The sequence below is a fragment of the Procambarus clarkii genome, chromosome 52 (genome assembly GCF_040958095.1).
Source record: "Procambarus clarkii isolate CNS0578487 chromosome 52, FALCON_Pclarkii_2.0, whole genome shotgun sequence".
In the NCBI taxonomy this organism is placed as follows: Eukaryota; Metazoa; Arthropoda; class Malacostraca; order Decapoda; family Cambaridae; genus Procambarus; species Procambarus clarkii.
The window spans coordinates 26,574,938-26,600,169 of record NC_091201.1 but is presented as its reverse complement, the minus strand read 5'-3'; the positions used below and the strand labels follow the sequence as shown (position 1 = coordinate 26,600,169).

Here is a 25,232-nt window from a genome sequence, read left to right as displayed (position 1 = left end):
GTATAAATTTAACTCCCATTTAAGTCCCATCTAATGTATGAGGATTGGTACGTCTGGACGAGTTCTCAGCATTTAAAGGTTACACAGTTATCACTTGTGTACGAACGCACGCATGCAACACGTTACTCATTCAGTTAAAAAATATATACCTTATTTTGATGTGCATCGGAGATTATTAATTATTCTTAAAGCCTCATTATATTAGTCTTAAAAAAACCACTTGAGTTACCTGGCATGTTGCCCATCTGTGACTTCCACGTTGGTAGAACTCATTTATTTCGTAGTTTCTTTTTGGCGTATAATTTGATTTCTGCAAATGAAATTTATCTGAGGGGTCACTGACATATATTGGTCTCGACGAAAGAAAGGATTAGTAGAAATTCTAAGAGAGAATCAAATAGTTTCCGACTTTCATATTATTTCACCTGTCAGCTAATGATATTAGGTGAACATGCTTGTGCTTTAATTTTATTTAGTAGCCCCTCATATATAATATGGTATTAGTAGTAGAAGTAGTACATTGTACTACCTAAGCTTTTAATCAAAACAAAATGCATAAATTCACTACACAATTGAGGTTCTTATTTGCGTCTTATTTCATTGTAAAAGGAGTTAATTTCCAAACAGGGTTGTATAAATAAATCTTATCTTATCTTTGCATTCAATTTTGTACGGTAATTTTTCAAACTTAAAATGTAAATAGCTATATATATATACCCCCTCTAAATGAAAAATGGCCTAATTTAACATATGTGCTAAAAATATTAACATAAATAATTCGTTTGTTAGATAACAAGATATTCATAGCAATAAGGTTTCTTGGAATGGCCTATAATGCACGCAAATACTAGTTTACGCACTTTTCGGGTAGTACGCCTGGAATTTCAAAATGGCGTTCAAACGGCGGTTGGTCGTTGAAGGTTCAGCTGGTCAGTATCGTCGGTGCCGCCAACGCGACAACATGTAGCGCTGATTTCCGACATCAGCAACATTGCTCCAGGTAAGAGTGATAATTCTTTTTGACATATTTATATCTTATATATACACAGTATATAGAATTATATAATATAATGGGGTTTTGCGTATGGAGTTTGCTTCGAACAATGCCTATCAATGTTAGTTTAGTTCGTCACATCAACAATGGGTTCGAGATCGACCTCAAGTATAGGTTCTAAATTAAGCACCTGACATATGTGGAGAGCTAGTGTCACAATTTATGTTTGTCCTGCACACCGCCCCCCCCATCCAGTGGGCAGCGGTGGATAGGTTACAATCACTCGGTTACTACCTACAGTTAGCAGACTGGGGATATTTGGCTAAAATTTCTGGTAGCAGATCAGGTCCCCCATTTGTTCCGATTTTTTTTCAAATTGGATTTTACAATTCAAGTGTTATGTTATTTACTGCTTTAGCAGATAGGCGGTTCCATGGGTTTATAACCCTGTGGGTGAAAATATAGCTTATGTTTTCAGTCCTACACTGCGGCTTGTTGGACTTGAAACCGTTGTTCCGTGTTTGTGTTCCATCTGACCTTTTGAAGCTGTTCTCTGGATCCATATCTTCGAAACTGTTCAATATTTTAATAGGCAGGCGATGAGTCACAATAACGTGGCTGAAGTATGTTGACCAGACCACACACTAGAAGTTGAAGGGACGACGAGTTTCGGTCCGTCCTGGACCATTCTCAAGTCGATTCAAGTCGATATTTTAATAGTTTCGGTGAGATCCATCCTGGCATGCCTAGTTTGCAGTGTTGTTAGCCCTGTGACCCTCAACCGTTCATGGTATGAAACTAGACCTCATTCTGCAATTATTTTTGTCGCCTGGTGTTCAATTTTCTCCATGAAAGGTTGGGCGCGGGGTGGGTTCTCTGTCGGCCTCCAAGTGGGTTCTCTGTCGGGCTCCAAGTGGGTTCTCTGTCGGGCTCCAAGTGGGTTCTCTGTCGGGCTCCAAGTGGGTTCTCTGTCGGGCTCCAAGTGGGTTCTCTGTCGGGCTCCAAGTGGGTTCTCTGTCGGGCTCCAAGTGGGTTCTCTGTCGGGCTCCAAGTGGGTTCTCTGTCGGGCTCCAAGTGGGTTCTCTGTCGGGCTCCAAGTGGGTTCTCTGTCGGGCTCCAAGTGGGTTCTCTGTCGGGCTCCAAGTGGGTTCTCTGTCGGGCTCCAAGTGGGTTCTCTGTCGGGCTCCAAGTGGGTTCTCTGTCGGGCTCCAAGTGGGTTCTCTGTCGGGCCCCAAGTGGGTTCTCTGTCGGGCCCCAAGTGGGTTCTCTGTCGGGCCCCAAGTGGGTTCTCTGTCGGGCCCCAAGTGGGTTCTCTGTCGGGCCCCAAGTGGGTTCTCTGTCGGGCCCCAAGTGGGTTCTCTGTCGGGCCCCAAGTGGGTTCTCTGTCGGGCCCCAAGTGGGTTCTCTGTCGGGCCCCAAGTGGGTGGGTTGTCGGTCGGGCCCCCGGGGTGGGATGTCGGTCGGGCCCCCGGGGTGGGTTGTCGGTCGGGCCCCCGGGGTGGGTTGTCGGTCGGGCCCCCGGGGTGGGTTGTCGGTCGGGGCTCCGGGGTGGGTTGTCGGTCGGGGCTCCGGGGTGGGTTGTCGGTCGGGGCTCCGGGGTGGGTTGTCGGTCGGGGCTCCGGGCAGGCTTTAGGTACTCAACTGGCGGGCTCTGGGTGGGTGACTGTTCGGGCTCCAGGTGGGTGTCTGTCCGGCTTCGGGTGGGTTCTTGGTAGGGCTTGGGGGGGTGTGGGTTCTTGGTAGGGCTTGGGGGGGGTGTGGGTACTTGGTAGGGCTTGGGGGGGGGTGTGGGTACTTGGTAGGGCTTGGGGGGGGTGTGGGTCCTTGGTAGGGCTTGGGGGGGTGTGGGTTCTTGGTAGGGCTTGGGGGGGTGTGGGTTCTTGGTAGGACTTGGGGGGGTGTGGGTTCTTGGTAGGGCTTGGGGGGGTGTGGGTTCTTGGTAGGGCTTGGGGGGGGGGTGTGGGTTCTTGGTAGGGCTTGGGGGGGTGTGGGTTCTTGGTAGGGCTTGGGGGGTGTGGGTTCTTGGTAGGGCTTGGGGGGGTGTGGGTTCTTGGTAGGGCTTGGGGGGGTGTGGGTATTTGGTAGGGCTTGGGGGGGTGTGGGTACTTGGTAGGGCTTGGGGGGGTGTGGGTTCTTGGTAGGGCTTGGGAGGGTGTGGGTTCTTGGTAGGGCTTGGGAGGGTGTGGGTTCTTGGTAGGGCTTGGGAGGGTGTGGGTTCTTGGTAGGGTTTGGGGGGGTGTGGGTTCTTGGTAGGGCTCGGGGGGGTGTGGGTTCTTGGTAGGGCTCGGGGGGGTGTGGGTTCTTGGTAGGGCTCGGGGGGGTGTGGGTTCTTGGTAGGGCTCGGGGAGGTGTGGGTTCTTGGTAGGGCTCGGGGGGGGTGTGGGTTCTTGGTAGGGCTCGGGGGGGTGTGGGTTCTTGGTAGGGCTCGGGGGGGGGGGGGGTGTGGGTTTTTGGTAGGGCTCGGGGGGGTTGGGTTCTCTGTAGGGCTCGGGGTGGGTTCTCTGTAGGGCTCGGGGTGGGTTCTTGGTAGGGCTCGGGGTGGGTTCTCGGTAGGGCTCGGGGCGGGCTCCAGGTACTCAACTGACGGGTTCCAGTTCACTCAACTGGCGGGCTCCGGTTCACTCAACTGGCGGGCTCCGGTTTACTAAACTGGCGGGCTCCGGGTGTTTGACTGGTCGGGCTCCGGGTGGGTGACTGTTCGGGCTCCAGGTGGGTGTCTGTCCGGCTTCGGGTATGTTCTTGGTAGGGCTTCGGGGTGGGTTCTTGGTAGGACTTAGGGTTGGCTCCCGGTCAGGCTCAGGGTGGGCTCTTTCGGGTTCGGGATGGGCTCTCGGGCTTGGGGTACCTCTGTAGGGCTCGGGGTAGGTTCTTGGTCGGGCCCAGGGTGGGTTCTCTGTAGGGCTCAGGGTGTTTTCATGGTAGGACTAGGGGTGGGTTCTCGGTAGGGATCAGGGTGGGTTCTCAGTAGGGCTCTGGGTGGGTTCTCGGTCGGGCTCGGGGCGGGCTCCAGGTACTCAACTGACGGGTTCCAGTTCACACAACTGGCGGGCTCCGGTTCACTCAACTGGCGGGCTCCGGTTTACTAAACTGGCGGGCTCCGGGTGTTTGACTGGTCGGGCTCCGGGTGGGTGACTGCTCGGGCTCCAGGTGGGTGTCTGTCCGGCTTCGGGTGGGTTCTCGGTAGGGCTTGGGGGTGGGTTCTCGGTAGGGCTTGGGGTGGGTTCTCGGTAGGGCTTGGGGCTGAGTTCTTGGTAGGGCTTGGGGCTGAGTTCTCGGTAGGGCTTGGGGCTGAGTTCTCGGTAGGGCTTGGGGCTGGGTTCTCGGTAGGGCTTGGGGCTGGGTTCTCGGTAGGGCTTGGGGCTGGGTTCTCGGTAGGGCTTGGGGGGTGGGTTCTCGGTAGGGCTTGGGGGGTGGGTTCTCGGTAGGGCTTGGGGGGTGGGTTCTCGGTAGGGCTCGGGGTGGGCTCTTTCAGGATCGGGATAGGCTCTCGGGCCTGGGGAACCTCTGTAGGGCTCGGGGTAGGTTCTTGGTCGGGCTCAGGGTGGGTTCTCCGTAGGGCTCGGGGCGGGCTCCAGGTACTCAACTGACGGGTTCCAGTTCACTCAACTGGCGGGCTCCGGTTCACTCAACTGGCGGGCTCCGGTTTACTAAACTGGCGGGCTCCGGGTGTTTGACTGGTCGGGCTCCGGGTGGGTGACTGTTCGGGCTCCAGGTGGGTGTCTGTCCAGCTTCGGGTGGGTTCTTGGTAGGGCTTGGGGTGGGTTCTTGGTAGGTATTAGGGCTGGGTTCTTGGTAGGGCTTGGGGGTGGGTTTTGGTAGGGCTTGGGGTGTGGGTTCTCGGTAGGGCTTGGGGGGTGGGTTCTCGGTAGGGCTTGGGGTGGGCTCTTTCGGGATCGGGATAGGCTCTCGGGCTTGGGGAACCTCTGTAGGGCTCGGGGTAGGTTCTTGGTCGGGCTCAGGGTGGGTTCTCGGTAGGGCTCGGGGCGGGCTCCAGGTACTCAACTGACGGGTTCCAGTTCACTCAACTGGCGGGCTCCGGTTCACTCAACTGGCGGGCTCCGGTTTACTAAACTGGCGGGCTCCGGGTGTTTGACTGGTCGGGCTCCGGGTGGGTGACTGTTCGGGCTCCAGGTGGGTGTCTGTCCAGCTTCGGGTGGGTTCTTGGTAGGGCTTGGGGTGGGTTCTTGGTAGGTATTAGGGCTGTGTTCTTGGTAGGGCTTGGGGGTGGGTTTTGGTAGGGCTTGGGGGGTGGGTTCTCGGTAGGGCTTGGGGGGTGGGTTCTCAGTAGGGCTTGGGGGGTGGGTTCTCGGTAGGGCTCGGGGTGGGCTCTTTCGGGATCGAGATAGGCTCTCGGGCTTGGGGAACCTCTGTAGGGCTCGGGGTAGGTTCTTGGTCGGGCTCAGGGTGGGTTCTCGGTAGGGCTCGGGGCGGGCTCCAGGTACTCAACTGACGGGTTCCAGTTCACTCAACTGGCGGGCTCCGGTTCACTCAACTGGCGGGCTCCGGTTTACTAAACTGGCGGGCTCCGGGTGTTTGACTGGTCGGGCTCCGGGTGGGTGACTGTTCGGGCTCCAGGTGGGTGTCTGTCCAGCTTCGGGTGGGTTCTTGGTAGGGCTTGGGGTGGGTTCTTGGTAGGTATTAGGGCTGGGTTCTTGGTAGGGCTTGGGGGTGGGTTCTTGGTTGGGCTTGGGGGTGGGTTCTTGGTAGGGTTTGGGGTTGGCTCCCTGTCAGGCTCGGGATGGGCTCTTTCGGGATCGGGATAGGCTCTCGGGCTTGGGGAACCTCTGTAGGGCTCGGGGTAGGTTCTTGGTCGGGCTCAGGGTGGGTTCTCGGTAGGGCTCGGGGCGGGCTCCAGGTACTCAACTGACGGGTTCCAGTTCACTCAACTGGCGGGCTCCGGTTCACTCAACTGGCGGGCTCCGGTTTACTAAACTGGCGGGCTCCGGGTGTTTGACTGGTCGGGCTCCGGGTGGGTGACTGTTCGGGCTCCAGGTGGGTGTCTGTCCGGCTTCGGGTGGGTTCTCGGTAGGGCTTGGGGGTGGGTTCTCGGTAGGGCTTGGGGCTGAGTTCTCGGTAGGGCTTGGGGCTGAGTTCTCGGTAGGGCTTGGGGCTGAGTTCTCGGTAGGGCTTGGGGCTGGGTTCTCGGTAGGGCTTGGGGCTGGGTTCTCGGTAGGGCTTGGGGGGTGGGTTCTCGGTAGAACTTGGGGGGTGGGTTCTCGGTAGGGCTTGGGGGGTGGGTTCTCGGTAGGGCTTGGGGGGTGGGTTCTTGGTAGGGCTCGGGGTGGGCTCTTTCGGGATCGGGATAGGCTCTCGGGCTTGGGGAACCTCTGTAGGGCTCGGGGTAGGTTCTTGGTCGGGCTCAGGGTGGGTTCTCGGTAGGGCTCGGGGCGGGCTCCAGGTACTCAACTGACGGGTTCCAGTTCACTCAACTGGCGGGCTCCGGTTCACTCAACTGGCGGGCTCCGGTTTACTAAACTGGCGGGCTCCGGGTGTTTGACTGGTCGGGCTCCGGGTGGGTGACTGTTCGGGCTCCAGGTGGGTGTCTGTCCAGCTTCGGGTGGGTTCTTGGTAGGGCTTGGGGTGGGTTCTTGGTAGGTATTAGGGCTGGGTTCTTGGTAGGGCTTGGGGGTGGGTTTTGGTAGGGCTTGGGGGGTGGGTTCTCGGTAGGGCTTGGGGGGTGGGTTCTCGGTAGGGCTTGGGGGGTGGGTTCTCGGTAGGGCTCGGGGTGGGCTCTTTCGGGATCGAGATAGGCTCTCGGGCTTGGGGAACCTCTGTAGGGGTCGGGGTAGGTTCTTGGTCGGGCTCAGGGTGGGTTCTCGGTAGGGCTCGGGGCGGGCTCCAGGTACTCAACTGACGGGTTCCAGTTCACTCAACTGGCGGGCTCCGGTTCACTCAACTGGCGGGCTCCGGTTTACTAAACTGGCGGGCTCCGGGTGTTTGACTGGTCGGGCTCCGGGTGGGTGACTGTTCGGGCTCCAGGTGGGTGTCTGTCCAGCTTCGGGTGGGTTCTTGGTAGGGCTTGGGGTGGGTTCTTGGTAGGTATTAGGGCTGGGTTCTTGGTAGGGCTTGGGGGTGGGTTCTTGGTAGGGCTTGGGGGTGGGTTCTTGGTAGGGTTTGGGGTTGGCTCCCGGTCAGGCTCGGGATGGGCTCTTTCGGGATCGGGATAGGCTCTCGGGCTTGGGGAACCTCTGTAGGGCTCGGGGTAGGTTCTTGGTCGGGCTCAGGGTGGGTTCTCCGTAGGGCTCGGGGCGGGCTCCAGGTACTCAACTGACGGGTTCCAGTTCACTCAACTGGCGGGCTCCGGTTCACTCAACTGGCGGGCTCCGGTTTACTAAACTGGCGGGCTCCGGGTGTTTGACTGGTCGGGCTCCGGGTGGGTGACTGTTCGGGCTCCAGGTGGGTGTCTGTCCGGCTTCGGGTGGGTTCTTGGTAGGGCTTGGGGTGGGTTCTTGGTAGGTATTGGGGATGGGTTCTCGGTAGGGCTTTGGGCTGGGTTCTCGGTAGGGCTTGGGGCTGGGTTCTCGGTAAGGGCTTGGGGGTGGGTTCTCGGTAGGGCTTGGGGGGTGGGTTCTCGGTAGGGCTTGGGAGGTGGGTTCTCGGTAGGGCTTGGGGGGGTGGGTTCTCGGTAGGGCTTGGGGGGGTGGGTTCTCGGTAGGTCTTGGGGGGGGTGCATGGGTTCTCGGTAGGGCTTGGGGGGGGTTCTTGGTAGGGCTTGGGGGGGGGGGGGGTTCTCGGTAGGGCTTGGGGGGGGGGGGGTTCTCGGTAGGGCTTGGGGGGGTGGGTTCTCAGTAGGGCTTGGGGGGGGGTGGGTTCTCGGTAGGGCTTGGGGGGTGGGTTCTCGGTAGGGGTCGGGGTGGGCTCTTTCGGGATCGGGATAGGCTCTCGGGCTTGGGGAACCTCTGTAGGGCTCGGGGTAGGTTCTTGGTCGGGCTCAGGGTGGGTTCTCGGTAGGGCTCGGGGCGGGCTCCAGGTACTCAACTGACGGGTTCCAGTTCACTCAACTGGCGGGCTCCGGTTCACTCAACTGGCGGGCTCCGGTTTACTAAACTGGCGGGCTCCGGGTGTTTGACTGGTCGGGCTCCGGGTGGGTGACTGTTCGGGCTCCAGGTGGGTGTCTGTCCAGCTTCGGGTGGGTTCTTGGTAGGGCTTGGGGTGGGTTCTTGGTAGGTATTAGGCCTGGGTTCTTGGTAGGGCTTGGGGGTGGGTTCTTGGTAGGGCTTGGGGGTGGGTTCTTGGTAGGGTTTGGGGTTGGCTCCCGGTCAGGCTCGGGGAGCGCTCTTTCGGGATCGGGATAGGCTCTCGGGCTTGGGGAACCTCTGTAGGGCTCGGGGTAGGTTCTTGGTCGGGCTCAGGGTGGGTTCTCCGTAGGGCTCGGGGCGGGCTCCAGGTACTCAACTGACGGGTTCCAGTTCACTCAACTGGCGGGCTCCGGTTCACTCAACTGGCGGGCTCCGGTTTACTAAACTGGCGGGCTCCGGGTGTTTGACTGGTCGGGCTCCGGGTGGGTGACTGTTCGGGCTCCAGGTGGGTGTCTGTCCAGCTTCGGGTGGGTTCTTGGTAGGGCTTGGGGTGGGTTCTTGGTAGGTATTAGGGCTGGGTTCTTGGTAGGGCTTGGGGGTGGGTTTTGGTAGGGCTTGGGGGGTGGGTTCTCGGTAGGGCTTGGGGGGTGGGTTCTCGGTAGGGCTTGGGGGGTGGGTTCTCGGTAGGGCTCGGGGTGGGCTCTTTCGGGATCGAGATAGGCTCTTGGGCTTGGGGAACCTCTGTAGGGCTCGGGGTAGGTTCTTGGTCGGGCTCAGGGTGGGTTCTCGGTAGGGCTCGGGGCGGGCTCCAGGTACTCAACTGACGGGTTCCAGTTCACTCAACTGGCGGGCTCCGGTTCACTCAACTGGCGGGCTCCGGTTTACTAAACTGGCGGGCTCCGGGTGTTTGACTGGTCGGGCTCCGGGTGGGTGACTGTTCGGGCTCCAGGTGGGTGTCTGTCCAGCTTCGGGTGGGTTCTTGGTAGGGCTTGGGGTGGGTTCTTGGTAGGTATTAGGGCTGGGTTCTTGGTAGGGCTTGGGGGTGGGTTCTTGGTAGGGCTTGGGGTGGGTTCTTGGTAGGGCTTGGGGGTGGGTTCTTGGTAGGGTTTGGGGTTGGCTCCCGGTCAGGCTCGGGGTGGGCTCTTTCGGGATCGGGATAGGCTCTCGGGCTTGGGGAACCTCTGTAGGGCTCGGGGTAGGTTCTTGGTCGGGCTCAGGGTGGGTTCTCAGTAGGGCTCGGGGCGGGCTCCAGGTACTCAACTGACGGGTTCCAGTTCACTCAACTGGCGGGCTCCGGTTCACTCAACTGGCGGGCTCCGGTTTACTAAACTGGCGGGCTCCGGGTGTTTGACTGGTCGGGCTCCGGGTGGGTGACTGTTCGGGCTCCAGGTGGGTGTCTGTCCGGCTTCGGGTGGGTTCTTGGTAGGGCTTGGGGTGGGTTCTTGGTAGGTATTGGGGCTGGGTTCTCGGTAGGGCTTTGGGCTGGGTTATCGGTAGGGCTTGGGGCTGGGTTCTCGATAAGGGCTTGGGGGTGGGTTCTCGGTAGGGCTTGGGGGGTGGGTTCTCGGTAGGGCTTGGGGGGGTGGGTACTCAGTAGGGCTTGGGGGGGGTGGGTTCTCGGTTGGGCTTGGGGGGGTGGGTTCTCGGTTGGGCTTGGGGGGGTGGGTTCTCGGTAGGGCTTGGGGGGGTGTGTTCTCGTTAGGGCTTGGGGGGGGGGGTTCTTGGTAGGGCTTAGGGTTGGCTCTCGGTTGTCAAGCTCGGGGTGGGCTCTCGGGCTTGGGGTAGGTTCTTGGTCGGGCTCAGGGTGGGTTCTCTGTAGGGCTTGGGGTGGGTTCTCTGTAGGGATCGGGTACGTGGGTTCTCGGTAGGGCTCTGGGTGGGTTATTGGTCGGGCTCGGGGCAGGCTCCAGGTACTCAACTGATGGGTTCCAGTTCATTCAACTGACGGGCCCCGGTTCACTCAGCTGGCGGGCTCCGGGTGGGTGACTGTTCGGGCTCCAGGTGGGTGTCTGTCCGGCTTCGGGTGGGTTCTTGGTAGGGCATAGGGTTGGCTGCCCAGACAAGTACATGGGGAATGTTGTCTACGCTTATGTCGACCGTGCTCTAAGCCACAGCTCAGGATGGAAGCAAGTCGATGAAGAACTCTGTAGGGTAAGGCAGGTCCTAGTCAACAACGGCTTCTCCAATGGTTTCGTTGAAGACATCATAAAAAGGAAGGTGAAACACCATGCAACCTCTGAAGAGTCAACTAACACAACACCTGTACCCCCTATTAGACTATTTTACAGGAACTTCTTTTCCACAGCTCATAAAACGGAGGAAAGGGTCCTGAAAGATATTGTTAATAGGAACGTTATCCCTACAGACAAAAATCAGAAGATACAATTGACAATTTACTATAAAACCAAAAAAACAGCCAACCTACTCATGAAAAACTCTCCTGACACAAAGCAGAACGCCTTATGTAGGCGTTACAGCTATACTATACAGTGTAAGCTATACAGCTATACTATACAGTGTAAGGCTATACAGCAGCCTTAAAGGAGACTAACGTCGTCTATACCTTCGAATGCCCACTTGGGGATTGTAAGCCTCAAAGAACTCAGTATATAGGCAAGACAACAACATCTCTTTCCAGGCGATTAACAATGCATAAGCAACAGGGCTCCATTAAGAAACATATCTCTTCCCACAACCAGGCCATCACCAGAGAAGTCTTAACAAACAACACAGAAATCGATAGATACAGCGATAGCAGGCATCTTGACATCTGTGAGGCACTACACATCAAGAAGTCAACACCAGCAATCAACAGCCAATTGATGCACAACTATATTCTACCCACTTCAAGACTCCGTACCAATATAGAAGCATCAAGAGGAAGTATGGGTCAATAGGCCCTTTGCAGTTACTTCCATTCTTCCCTCTCATTTATCCAATTTATACCCATTGTTCCGTGTTCTGCGTTGGTCAAAAGTTTGTTCACCTCTTCCAAAACTGTTGCAACACATCACCTCACCCAAATGCGAGTATATAAGACAAGCTGTTTAATGTTAGCATAAGTAAAACTCTGTTTAGTGTTCTCAGGTTACAGTTGTGTGTGTATAAACTAAAGTCTCTGAAAATGTAACAAGTTATTACGAAACGCGTTCAAGCGTCGCGTCAGACTAGAAATAAAAATGAATTTTGGAGAATTGATTTTTCAATTACCATCCACAGTAAAAAAGAAACATAAGAAATATTGAGAAAATTCGTGGTAGAATTATTAATCTTACCTTTTCGGTCATATTTAACAATATATACATAATATATAATATATATATATTACTCTTATTACAAATTCGGTACTTACCGCAGTTTGGATCTGGCAACCGAGGTCCCCGTGGCCCGGAACCCTAGCCCTCCACCAGTACTGTTGTGGACCAGCAGACGACATACAGGAGCTGGTCGCCAGCACCATTCCCACTCAAAATGCAGACGTCAAACAACAGCTCTGACCCACGGAGAGTGGATAAGATTGTTAGGTAAGTGAATGTAGGGGGGATATTGTAGTGCAAGATGTTATTATTGTGTAATGATGAGGATCTGTGTGTGTGTGTGGGGGAGGAAGTTAGTAGGTCATCATATGGACAATTCGTTCTTGTATAGGCATGGGTTTTCTTGTCTCTGTACAATGCTTTGGTGTGATGTTTAAAGAATTACTTGTCTGTACACCTATATGGGTGGGATTTAGGGTATTATAGTTCGGTATTTTTGCTGTAGGGGGTATAGGTCATTACGTATACAAGATGCTTAGTTAGCAGACTTAAAACGATAATGATTAATGATAAAACAACCTAATCCATATAACATAACCAAGTCTAACTTAGTAGTACATTTTTATCAGAAAACTAGCCTTGTTGAAATGATTTTTTACTCCCATTTTGTTTGGAGTTTGAAAAGAAATGGCGAGGGTTAAACAAAGCTCATTTATTTATTTATATACAAGAAGGTATATAAGATTTTTACTTAATTTTTAGTTTTGACAGATAAGACCATATTAAATCAGATACAAGTCATACCACATACACGATGACTCGCAAACAAATGTTAAAACCTATCTAACCTAGGGTTTCCGGGTTCGATCCCCGGTGAAGGCAGAGACAAATGGGCAAAATGTTTTTCATCCTGATGCCCCTGTTACCTAGCAGTAAATAGGTACCTGGGAGTTAGACAGTTGCTACGGGCTGCTTCCTGGTGGGGGTGTAACAAAAAAGGAGGCCTGATCGAGGACCGGGCCGCGGGGACGCTAAGCCCCGAAATCATCTCAAGATAACCTAGCTCAACCCAACCTAAACTAACCAAACCAAGAATCAACCTAACCCAAACCAATGGAGTCCAGTACAGCTTAACCTAAGCTAATACATCCTACCATAACAGTATAGTGTATACAGTTTTAACAAACGGGAAAACGAGCATCGTCGAATTATTTCATGTCCAAAAAGTACCATCCATAAAGTTTGATACGTTAGGATGTATTAGCCAAGATTAGGCTGTGTTAGGCTTGGTTGGTTTGAGTTAGCCTGGGTAAGGTTAGGTAAATTTTCCAATCCATTGGTGAACAGTCATGTGTACAGGGTGACACATTATTACAGACCGTTTTACTAGTGATAAAAAAGCAATGTAGGACTAACACAACTATTGGAAAACAACAGTTGTGTTATCAGTGTATAGTAGTAATTAATAATTTTGTACAAAGTTTGCATAAAAATGTTAGGTGTTTCAAGTTACTCACTAGGTTCTGGTAGACCTTTCATGACCCGTATAAAGGCCAGGCTGTGTGTGAAGAACTGTTAAAACCATCAACAGGTAATATACAGAAATGTTTATTGAACTAAATGCAGCTGGCCGAAGCAGCCATTGACATGACTGTTAGCAGCCAGTTTCATGTTAGTTACGTATTTATGGAAACTCTCCATCAGCGACCACATAACCAGATTTTAAAATGCATTATAATCTTAATTTAAATATATTTTATTACAGTACTGTATCTGGTTTTCTTTACAAAGTACAGTATTTATATCATCCTACCCACAACAGTTGTTTAATTTCCGAGTACCTGTTTACTGCTAGGTGAACAGAAGAATTAGGTGAAAGGAAATGTGCCCAGCCATATCTGTCCTGACTGGGAATTGAACCCAGGATCCCCAATTGGGAGTCAAGGGGGAAGGCAACCGATTTTTACCTGACTTTACCTGAGGGCCACTAACGTATTAGTGGGCTCGACGAGAACAGAAAAGCTTGTCCAAAGTCCCCTCATTTGCCTTGATTATTTTTTTCCAGTTGGATTTTAAAATGAAAGAGTTTGGGCAATTATGTTTGGCAGGTAGGCAGTTCCATGGGTTTATAACCGTATGGGGGTAAAAGGCATCTCTTGTTTTCAGTCCTATGTTGTGGTTTGTTGAGCTTTTATAAGACATTATCTGGATCAACATCCTCCAAATTGTTCAGTATTTTAAAATTTCAATGAGGTCTGCTAAGTCATGTCTGGTTTGAAGTGTTGTTAGTGCTGTGGCCCTCAACTGTTCCTGGTATGAGAGTTGATTACACTGTGATACCCTCAACTATAATAAATTCTGTTTTCAGACAACATACAGCCTCTTTGCTCAAACCCCTGGACATACTAAACATTTAATCCGTACTCTTCATTCTCTTCACATTATAAACACTTGCAAAGCTCTGTTCCTTAATACTAACTCAGATTTTAAACTTCCAAATTGTATGAAATAAGAATGTTTGTGATGTTCTGCATGAACATCACTGCTGAAATATCTCTAAGATTCTCTATGCAGGTCTCTATATAGAGAGACCAATTTCCTAACCCAATGTCTTCACTTTAGTATCCCACATTGTGCTAATTACTCATCTAGTGCTGTACTATCTACAAATGCACTCCATCAACATAATTTCTCATCACCCTTATTACTACCTTACCTCTCGCTTAACAATTAGCTTAGATGTCACGCTATTGTGATTTCTGTGTATAATGAAGTAAGGGCGAAGAGGTAGAACGGCCTATTGACATAGCTTGAGTGCATGGGGGGAGTTGTGTAAAATCCTGGTTTGTCTCTCGGAGAGGCTGCAGGATCCAAGTAAATTCAGAAGAATTTCTGGTTGCAATTCTTATACCATGTCGTAGCTCAGTCGATTAAGGCAGCGTCTGGGATGCTCTTGGACGCAAGTTCGAATCCTCGTCACGGCCCCTTGTAGATTTGTTCTCTTAAGATTAACTGTTTCCCTTGTACAATAATTTAAAATTCACTGCAAATTTTGCGTTAGCTTTAAGATTTGCCTAAAATGCTATGCATGTTAGTGGCTTTACAAGAATGTACAGATAATGGCGATTCATTTGTACAAATAACCCATTGTAGTGAATAATATTGTAGTGTCAGGGGGGGCCTAACGGCTGAGTGGACAGCGCTCCGGATTTGTATTCCTAAGGTTCCGGGTTTGATCCCCAGTGGAGGTGGAAACAAATGGGCAGAGTTTCTTTCACCCTGATGGCCCTGTTACCTAGCAGTAAATAAGTACCTGAGAGTTAGACAGCTGCTACTGGCTGCTTCCTGGGGGGGTGTAACAAAAAGGAGGCCTGGTCGAGGATTGGGCCATGGGGACGCTAAGCCCCGAAATCGTCTCAAGATAACCTCAAAATACTGTAGTGTAGTGGTCAACACAGTCAGCTCGCAATTGAAACGTTCGGGATTGATTTCTGCCGCAGGACAGGGACGTTTGGCACGTTTGCTTTTGCCCGATGCCTGTGTTCACCTAGCGGTAAATAAGTACCTAGGAGTTGGGCAACTATTGTTGGTTGCATCTTGGGAAAGACTAGTAGTTGGCCTAGAGGGGACCTTGATAAACCTAACTGGCTTTGTCCCAATGGGAAATCATACTTAAGTACGATACAAGTAAAAAACTTTTCAAAATCTTTTCTGTGGAGAGCCTTGTAGGCTCCAGGGAGCCTCTGGGCTCACCCAGAAAATGGTGTTTCATTACATTCAGTGCTGTATTTTTTTTTTTTTTCAAATAGTTACTTTTGTGAGGGTTTGTGTACAGTAATTATTGAACTTCATTGTTGTTTGTATTTGTAATATGTTCTCTCATCTTCCCTCCTGATTTTCCATAACTAATCACTTCTTGCAAAGAGAATTATAAAACCTGTGTTTATTGAATTCATTTTATTTGCCTTCTCACTCATGCTTTAATGTTACTTATTTGATCAATAACACCTTACTGATACAGTAATAATAATAATACATTATTACATTTTTATACATACCAACTGCAATATAATGTAATTTGACCATTGACAGGTACAAACCATCAGCACAAGGGACTCCAGGGGCCCCTGGTGAAGATCCAACTACTGACTACATGAATGTACTAGGCATGATCTTCAGCATGTGTGGTCTAATGATGAGAGTAAGTTTTGGGTTTCTGGCATTATAGGGTCTGTTCTGAAGCCCACGGTATCATCCCTATTGTCTACCACTATCATCCCTATTCATCGTGGCACTAGCTTGCTCAGTTTTTTTTGTTTTCAACTCATATTTTATGAACTACTGCATATTGTATGTAAGTGATGTTGGCATTCATGGGAACATTTTCTCTGGGAGCCATGCTTTTTGTATTGTTTATATTCATGCTTCACTTGTCAGTTTAAGGCACCCATCTTGTGTGCCCTTAGCTGTTCATTCATTCTGATTTAGTTTCTCAACTCTCTGCCTTGTAGCTAGTTTGTATTACCCATTCCCACCAGTAATATTTTTCAAGATTCTGGGTGTTGTCCTAGTCAGGGCTTCTCCTTTTGAGTTGCCATTTCATCAGTACTGCTTGGGACTCGGTCCACGTGGCCAGGCCTGTTGCTGGGTATTTTAGTGTGTGTTATGTCTGATTCTGACTCGTGTGCCATGTTGGTGCCTTGCATCATCTTCTGTGTGTACAGTTGGAGTCACACTAATAATACTTCAATACCTGTCACATAGGTCAGATCTTTCTAGTTTTTTAATTGATAGGAGGTTGGAGAACCGTCAACTCAACCCTTGTGACTAACATGGATGTCCATTATTCGGTAATTATTGTGCCGAAGATTGTAATTAAGTCAAAATACATTTTCACTTTACTGAAAAATTTATGGCATGAGCGTGAAGTGAGCCAAAAGTGTGACAAAGCAACAGCAGTCGGCTGAATGCTGGGCATGGGGGAAGAGGGAGGGAGGGTGTGAGACTATCCCTTCCTCATTTCCTCTCTCAAGCTTGGTGAAAAAGTTCTCTCCTTTTGAATGTTTGGTTTCAATAAAGTTGTGTGTGTGTACATCTATAATTTTAATACCAAATTATCCGTGATCAGTATCATATGCCATAATCAAGACGCATCATAAAAGAATTTTTTGCGAATAATTTATTAATAATAATAATTCATTGTGTTGGAGGACTGGCAGCCAGATTATACATACAGTACATGTTAGGTTTGTATCCAGGTTCCCCCCCCCCCTTTCCCCCCTATCCCTAGGGTCTAATTACTGACCCTCCCCAGTATACAACCCCACAATAAGCTGACTGACTTTTGGGTACCTATTTCCTGCTAGGTGAACAGGTACATTAGGTGATAGGATACACACCCGCCATTTCTATCTTGCCTGGGATTTGAACCCAGAATTCTAGATTGCGAGTCAAGAACGAACTCGACTATACTACCGGTACCCTCAATTTACTGGGATTTATGTCAAGAATGGTTGAGTTTGTGTAAATCCTGGTCATTATGTTATGTTGGGACCACCAATAATTGTCATATACTGTAATTATGATTTTTAAATGGAATTGTTTGCCAATGATTGCTCTATCATATGCCATTGTCAAAATGATAAGTACATACTGTAATAGATCATGTTGGACCACAAATTTTAGATCCATTTGGCATAGGGTCTCCATTTTTGTGCAACTCTGGAGCTCTTCTCAGTGTTACCTTGAGGTGCTTCCGGGGCTTAGCGTCCCCGCGGCCCGGTCGTCGACCAGGCCTCCTGGTTGCCGGACTGATCAACCAGGCTGTTGGATGCGGCTGCTCGCAGCCTGACGTATGAGTCACAGCCTGGTTGATCAGGTGTAATTATGTTTAGAGCAGGGTTCTTCCCAGCTGGTTTCACCATTTGTGTTGTCTTCAAAGATTGCCTTGATAGCATTGCTCTAGTTGTTTGAGCTGCTGCTGTGGGATGTGGTTGCATATTTACACTATATGCGGCCTGTCGTGCTTTCCAGCGTGCAGTTCTAGATCATCAGGAATCTTCTTAGTTGTATTCCTTGCGGTTTGCCTCTCTTTTAACACCCTTTCTACTTTCTGGAGGGAAAGGGAAGGGAAGGGAATTATTAGGAGAAATCACTAAATCATTATAACTATATAGCATTTGGAAGGGATCAATATAAGGATTTTTGATGGGACATGGGGACGAAATTGTGCCCAACCACTTGGACAGTCGGGGATTGAAAACAGGCTTGCAAAAAAATGGGCCTTCGCTCTACTGTCTAGCCCAAGTGGTTGGGCGGGAAGGGAAGGTAGATCAATCTTTGATAGCTGGCAGTGCAGTATTTTAGCCTCAGTCTGCTTCAGTTGAGTTCTTCGGATCCAGCTTTGGGCCATGTGTAGATCCATATCTCCTGGTTCCTGGCTGGGGTAGGGGTTCTAGTGCTTCGTTCGCTCTGGACAGTGCTCCTGTTCACCCTTCGTTTTTGAAGTGTTGACCTTTTAGGCAAGTTGATTGAAACCTCAGGTAACCTCAGGGCTGTCATCTGGTGGAAGATGGGTAAATCAAGGGCCTACCAGAAAAAGATGTTTAATTATACAGTATTCAATGCTTAATTTTCACATATATAGTACAGTACATGTTTTAAGTAAATAATATCAGACTTTATCTTGGATCATTTTCTAATTTAGGGTTTTAATCTTATAATACTTATATTGAGGAATGTGATTTCTACTCACTTTATGAATTTTAATCCTCCAAATACTGTATTATTAAAACTATGATTATAGAAATTTTAGACATTGTTGTTATAAATGATACTCTATAGTGAACTCTATTTCTTACTTGCAGTTGAAGTGGTGTGCTTGGGTTGCGCTATACTGCTCCTGCATCAGCTTTGCCAACTCGAGAGTCAATGACGATACGAAACAAATGCTCAGCAGCTTCATGTAAGGTTTATCTTGTTTTCTTCTGAAATTTGTATATTACTAAACCCATAAAGGTACAACCTGTCCTCATAGCATGTCACATTTTAACATATACTTTACTTTACACAAGGCCAAAACCTGGTGTACTAAGGCAAATAAACATTGCGACGGGGTAAATACCCTAACTGTGCAACCTGTCCTCTTACAAATTACGTCTGAATTTGGTCGTTTGCCCATATGGCCGAAAATGGACGTAATTTAAAAATAAAAAAATTAAAATAAATTTTGGATTTTGTTTCAAAACAGTAAGTTAAGGGTCCTCTCGTAGGTTAGGAGGGCAGGAAATTGTCCTCAAGTTTCAAAAGCTGTGAAAAACGTTAAATGAAAGTTTCCTCTCCTAACCTTTCCAAGTAAGCCAGAGGACTTAGAGAAAACGCGACAGTATGTCACTTTCGTGAGCCAATTTCATTTCAAATTACGTTCATTTTTGGATATAGCATGCATTCGAACGAAAAGCGACGTTATTTTCAAGAGGACAGGTTGAACCATGATGTGCCTGACCACCATCATATGGTGGGTCAGGTCACCTAAAGTCCCAGCTAGCCTGCCATCCCCGCTCGTTGAGCCAAATGGAACCCCCAAATATTTTATAAGGAAGAGAACAGGACTGGGAGGTGAGCGATTGACTACATGCCTGAAAAGGGCATTTCATTACCTGGATCTGGATTTGTACCTGGATAAGGGGGTTCTGGGATTTCTTTTCTCCAAGCCTGGCCTGGGCCAGGCATGACGTGCAAGATCTTGGTCCAGTAGACTGTTGCTTGGAGTGGCCTGCAGGGCCATATTCCCACTTACAATCTAGTTAGTCCAGCACTTCTTGCAGGAAACTCTAATTTTTTCTTGAAGAAATACTTTTGTTCCAGCCATACTTATTTTATTTGCTGTGAGGATATTAAGGAGACGTGGTCCTTTGATATTCATACAGTGTTCTATGATTGTTCCTGTGGCACCTTTATTCTTCACTTGCGCTATTCTGCATTTCCTACCATATTGTTCGCTCCACTACCTTACCTTACCTTGAGGTAAGGTAAGGTACCGGAAGCACCTCAAGGTAGGTAAGGAGGTTACCTTGAGGTGCTTCCGGGGCTTAGCGTCCCCGCGGCCCGGTCGTCGACCAGGCCTCTTGGTTGCTGAACTGATCAACCAGGCTGTTGGACGCGGCTGCTCGCAGCCTGACGTATGAGTCACAGCCTGGTTGATCAGGTATCCTTTGGAGGTGCTTATCCAGTTCTCTCTTGAACACTGTGAGGGGTCGGCCAGTTATGCCCCTTATGTGTAGCGGAAGCGTGTTGAACAGTCTCAGGCCTCTGATGTTGATAGAGTTCTCTCTCGGAGTACTTGTTGCACCTCCGCTTTTCAACGGGGGTATTCTGCACATCCTTCCATGTCTTCTGGTCTCATGTGATGTTATTTCTGTGTGCAGGTTTGGGACCAGCCCCTCTAATATTTTCCACGTGTAAATTATTATGTATCTCTCCCGCCTGCGCTCAAGGGAGTACAGATTTAGGCTCTTTAGTCGGTCCCAATAGTTTAGCTGTTTTACTGAGTGGATTCTAGCAGTAAAGGATCTCTGCACACTCTCCAGGTCAGCAATTTCTCCAGCTTTGAAAGGGGCTGTCATTGTGCAGCAGTACTCCACTCTAGAGAGCACAAGCGTTTTGAAAAGTATCATCATCGGTATAGCATCTGTTATAATATTGTGCAAATTTTGGACCTGGATATTCATACAGTGTTCTATGACTGTTTCTGTGGCACATTTTTTCTTCACTTGCGCTATTCTGCATTTCCTACCATATTGTTCGCTCCACTATGTTATAATACTGTGCAAATTTTGGACCTGGAGTTCAGTCCATGTATACAGTACATGATACCTCTCTTGTCTCCTTTCCAGAGTACATTTTGGGAGCTTCAAATGGTTCCAATAATTTATGTACTTTATTGTGTTTGTGTGCTGAGTATGTCCTCTGTATTCCCTGTGTTTCAACAATCTCTCTTGCTCTGATTTGTTATTTTTGGGAGAGCCCTGTCAGTAGTTTTCTGAGCTTACTTGTCAGTCACTATAGCATTGACTTCATGATTTTCCTAAGGGTGACAACACTTGCATAATTGTCTTTTGTTATTGAATGTAATTTAAATTACATTAATCCAACCCATTGTTCCTGGCTAATAGTTCTGATTTTCAAAGTAAATTATCATAATTAAACAAATATACTTTTATTTGCTTGTCACAAATAATTTACTAATTATATTAACATTTCAGGTTGTCCATTTCTGCAGTTGTGATGTCCTATCTTCAAAACCCACAGCCAATGACACCTCCATGGTCCAATATATAAACAGTTCTATATTATCGATTGTTTTTGGTTGAATGGAAATGTATAATTGCCTCACCATACTTGTATTAAAATTGTACTGCTGAATGATAGTGACAATTTTAGTTTTAATAAACTAGCTAATGGTGCCAGGTTTGTATTATGATGTGCAATATGGAACAGTGCCAACATTTGATGATGTGCATGAGTTACAAAATGGCTTGGTTTGTTAATCTTTTAATTTGTGTAGCCTGCACTATATAATTCTTGTGTTATACTTCCCATCCAAAAGTTTCTTGTAAGCAGCTTGTCTTTTTTTTTCTTTAACAAATGGACAAACTTGTATTGTCCCATAACATTATCATGTCATTCATGCCAGTGTAAAAGGCAATAGCATGAAGGTCAAAGCTTGAAATATCCTGGAATATGAAGTACCATACGAGTTGATCCTCGAGTGACAACCACATTAGTACAGTAGATAGCCTCCATATTAGACATAAAAGGAAGACTTGATCACCACGTTAGAAATAGAAGAGTGAAAGGGAATTGGGAGTGGAATGGTAGGCAGTCAGTATGGGGGAAGGGAGACTTTTGGAGTACAGTACAGTACTGTCCATTCAGTAGAGCCAGGCTGTCACCTGATCGGATGACAGGCAAAGTTATCAGTCACTAGCACTGATTTTATAGTTTTCTTCGAGGTGACATCAACTGCATAATATCTTTTTGATCATGAAATTACATTAACTCCAACCAGTTACTGCTGGCTAATAATTCTTAGACATAAAGGAAAGAGGACAAATCAGAAGAGCATGTTAAGATAGGGCTACCTGAATAGGTTTCAGTTGTGGTTACTCCATCAGAGGGGCGTTCATGGGGATAAAGACAGATTCTACAGTAAATTGTTAATTCCTCTTTTAGGACTGCCTCCTCTTCCATTTTGCTTAGTTATGCAAAGTTGTTGTTTTATGGTTACAAAGGAAACATATCATTCCTTAATTTCTTATTTTGACTGTATCAGAATTTAGAATTTCTAAAATATAGTTACAGGTTGTAAGTACAGTATGTATAACAGTTTATACAGTACTATACTAAGTGTATAAAATATATATTAATGCAGGCCATATGTATTATTGTTAAATATGTACTTTTGTATTTCATAGTAAACCTTTTACCATAATATATAATTATCTTCTCCTTTCAATAGTGCATTTGTCATGTTGAATTACATATATGGTATATCAGGATTTTATCGGTATTACCTTGTTGACTGCGTGTTCCTCCCGTTACTATACTGTATACAGTATCTCTCCTTCCCATTACAGTATTATGCTGAGATGTATCAGTAAGGTGGTTGGGCTCACTGGCTCAAGCAAAGAATATTCACTATACAATACTATATTGAATATAAATTCAGTGGATTTTGTACTACATGGGAACCTGGTCCAAGATAGGGATTTTAATCTAGCCAGTGACCTGTACAATGAATTTGGCATCTAGATAATGCAGAATTCCTCCAAGACTGATAATTTTAAATTAATATTACTAAAAAATTCAAACAGTGCTTTTTCCATGGGATTTCTGCATCAAATTATGCACAAATGTATGTCCTATCATGTGCACAAATAAAGGGTGAATGCTGTGGATCTTGTTGTCCATTAAAATCTGTACAATAAAGCTTTCAGTCACATGCCATCCCTAAGGTGTGGCGTTGTTTACAATTTCCCATTTAGAATCCTTTCATTAGAAAGTATTTACAGCACAGTATTGTATGTCGAACATAAAAAATATTAAATGTATAAAGATATTGTACACAATGTGATAAATCAATGATATAATCTTTAGAGCAGGACAGCACGATCGAACCAATGTTGTGGATAACCACAGATGTGCACCTTAACCCATGGACTAGGATGTGCAAAAAGTTACACGACCTGTTTTCCTGGGTTACGTAGTGTCTATTTTTATAATTTTTTAACAGTTATTTGTCATAGTAGCAATGAGTTAGTGAGTAATGGCTGCTCATCTGTAACTCTACTTACTTAATGTTCTACGGTCCCATCTCACAACCTTCATCAATCAACAGGTATACAGTACCTGAATTTACCTGAGGGCCACTAACACGCTAGTGGCCTCAATGAGGACAGGAAGCCGGCAGCTTGTCAAACGTCACCCCCCCCCTCCCTTTGTCCTGATAATTCTTTCAAGTTGGATTTTATAGTTCATCAAAGTTATTGGCATTTGCGGCTTCGGCGGGTAGGCAGTTCCATAGGTGGAACCTTATCAACCCTGTTGGTGAAAATCTCCTGTTCTCAGTTCTACATTATAGTTTGTTGAGCTTAAAACCATTGCTCCTTGTTTGTGTTACCTCTGACATTTTGAAGAAATTGATCAACATCTTCCAACTTGTTTAGTATTTTAAAAGTGTCAATGAGAGATCCGCCCTGTCATGTTTGCAGTTTGATTTGGCAGCCATTGCCCTTTCAAGAAGAATGTCGTAATTGTAATCCCTCCCTTTAATACTGATTTATTCAATGACTGTCGTGTACATTTTGCATTAGTGCCTCACTCCTTATTTTCTCTATCATTCCACTTTCTCTAATGCATATGACTTTTTCCCATTTTCAGTCATAATATTACCCATACTACGATAGTGTCAATGCCCACTCTTGGATAGCAAATTCATAATTTATTTTATAATTTGTACGATCGACAGACCTTGACCAAATATCTTATCCGAGAATCCCCAACAATCGAGATTTTCCTGTCTTCTTTTTTGCGCTCATATCATAATCTTCACTACTCCAAACATTTGTCATATATAGACTTTACTGCTTTAGCTTCCAAAGTAAGAAAGAATAGCGCCAAGCCTGGAAGATCATCTTAAGTTGGCTTCCAGGGAAGGATATAGCTCTAATTTCCACACTACACTCTTCATCTTCAATCAGCTAAAAATACCAGGTAGCCATAGAGCATTAAGGGGTCCTGTAGCACCGTGATCTACTTGTTCCAACTGGTAGACGGTTGGAACAAGTTAGGTGAGGTGGTGGTGGAGGCCAAGACCGTCAGTAGTTTCAAAGCGTTATATGACAAAGAGTGCTGGGAAGACGGGACACCACGAGCGTAGCTCTCATCCTGTAACTACACTTGGGTAATTACTCAACTGGCAATCAAGGATGCCGGGTTTTATCCTCGGTCGAGACAGAAATAAATGGTTGGGCACGTTCCCTTTCTCTTCATGCCTCTGTTCACCTAGCAATAAATAGGTACCCCTAGAGTTAGGTAACTGTTGTTGGGGTTGCATCCTGGAATAGGTCAGTGGTTCGACCTAAGGGGCAGGGTGTTGGGGGGACTCAGATATAAGGCTAATTACAGGTTTTCTATCCTTTACAACTGGAGTTAAAACAAAGACTTCTAAGACGACTCGCCTCACCCAAATGAAACAACTTATGGTTGTTGTTGTTTAAGATTCAGCTACTCGGAACAAAAAGTTCCAAGTAGCACGGGCTACGGTGAGCCCGTGGTGGACTTACCTAGCACAGGAGCGGGGCTGTAACTGCCAACTTGTGATTGATTGATAAAGATTAAGAGGGCGTTATCATTGTTTGGCCGAAAAAATTCGGCCAAACACGAAAAATTTATAAAAATACTACAACGTTCTGGCAACACCGTGGTGCAAACCGTTTAATGTTATGATAATAAATAACGTAATTACAGCAAATTTTCCAGCCGCAATTGCCCGAAATCTGGTCCTCGCGGCTCGGGTGCGCCGTAGGGTGATGCGTCATACGTTGTAAGCGTCTAGTATTTCGCAATAGAGTGGAGAATATCTTGTTATGCATATACAAATTATAAACACACTCGCTGGCAACTGTCTTCTGTGAGAGGGAGGGGCTATAATCCGATTTACTGGCTTAGTCACCCTCTCAGTGTCTGTGCCGGCGGTCGCATGCCTGACGCGCTCGCACAGATCGTATTTTCTTGCATATACTGCACAATGGATATAGTATCGGACAAGAAGAAAGCTCTAAAGGCAAGAGCTCTACGCGTTAGCCAAGTAAAGAAGGAGCGTAAAGCCACACTGAGGCAAAACAAGAGTTCCCTTGAGTGAAGAGAGAGGGCAGCCTCCCGCCCCCACAACACACTACCTCGCCTCACACCCAGGCACCCACACCTCCTGTGGCACCTGCCACACCTCTGTGGCACCTGCCACACCTCCTGCTGCACATGCCACACCACCTGCGGCACCTGCCACACCACCTGCGGCACCTGCCACTCAAGATCTTAGACCTGCAACTCAAGACGTTCTCCCTCTTGATGTTGCAAGATGTTGCATATTTCAGACCAATTATATTAGGTTAGTATGTATTATGTTTTATATCTTGATACTATATCATAAATAATTGTAAATATAAAGCTGCTGTCTTTTTTTTAATTTTTTTTATTTTTTTTTTTTTATTTTTTTTTTTAATAATTTTTTTTTTTTTTTTTTTATCAGGCAATCTTCATGGAACTTACACACCTTACTGAAGGAATGCCAATCTACAAGGGTGGTAATTTTGATTGAAATTGGTAGTTCATCAACCTCAGCCAAAGGTGGCTGAACTTTGACCTTCATTTTTTACAGGTAACTAATTTGCAACTATATGG

General features: G+C 47.8%; 1 protein-coding gene and 1 long non-coding RNA gene across 2 annotated transcripts; one reads left to right on the top strand and one right to left on the bottom strand.

Annotated features, from left to right (window-relative positions):
* The first annotated feature begins 855 nt into the window (after window positions 1-855).
* LOC123763620 (protein Asterix-like) lies at window positions 856-22,288 on the top strand. The gene is made up of 5 exons (XM_045750851.2): window positions 856-1,000; window positions 11,371-11,537; window positions 15,363-15,471; window positions 18,137-18,234; window positions 20,534-22,288. The coding sequence occupies exons 2-5, from the start codon at window positions 11,485-11,487 to the stop codon at window positions 20,607-20,609; spliced, it is 336 nt and encodes a 111-aa protein (XP_045606807.1). The 5' UTR covers window positions 856-1,000; window positions 11,371-11,484; the 3' UTR covers window positions 20,610-22,288.
* On the bottom strand, window positions 16,658-18,270 carry LOC123764751 (uncharacterized). Its single transcript, XR_011222722.1, has 2 exons — window positions 18,131-18,270; window positions 16,658-17,831 (listed from the first exon to the last, which is right to left on the bottom strand). It is a non-coding gene; the product is annotated as an uncharacterized lncRNA (long non-coding RNA).
* Window positions 22,289-25,232: the final 2,944 nt, after the last annotated feature.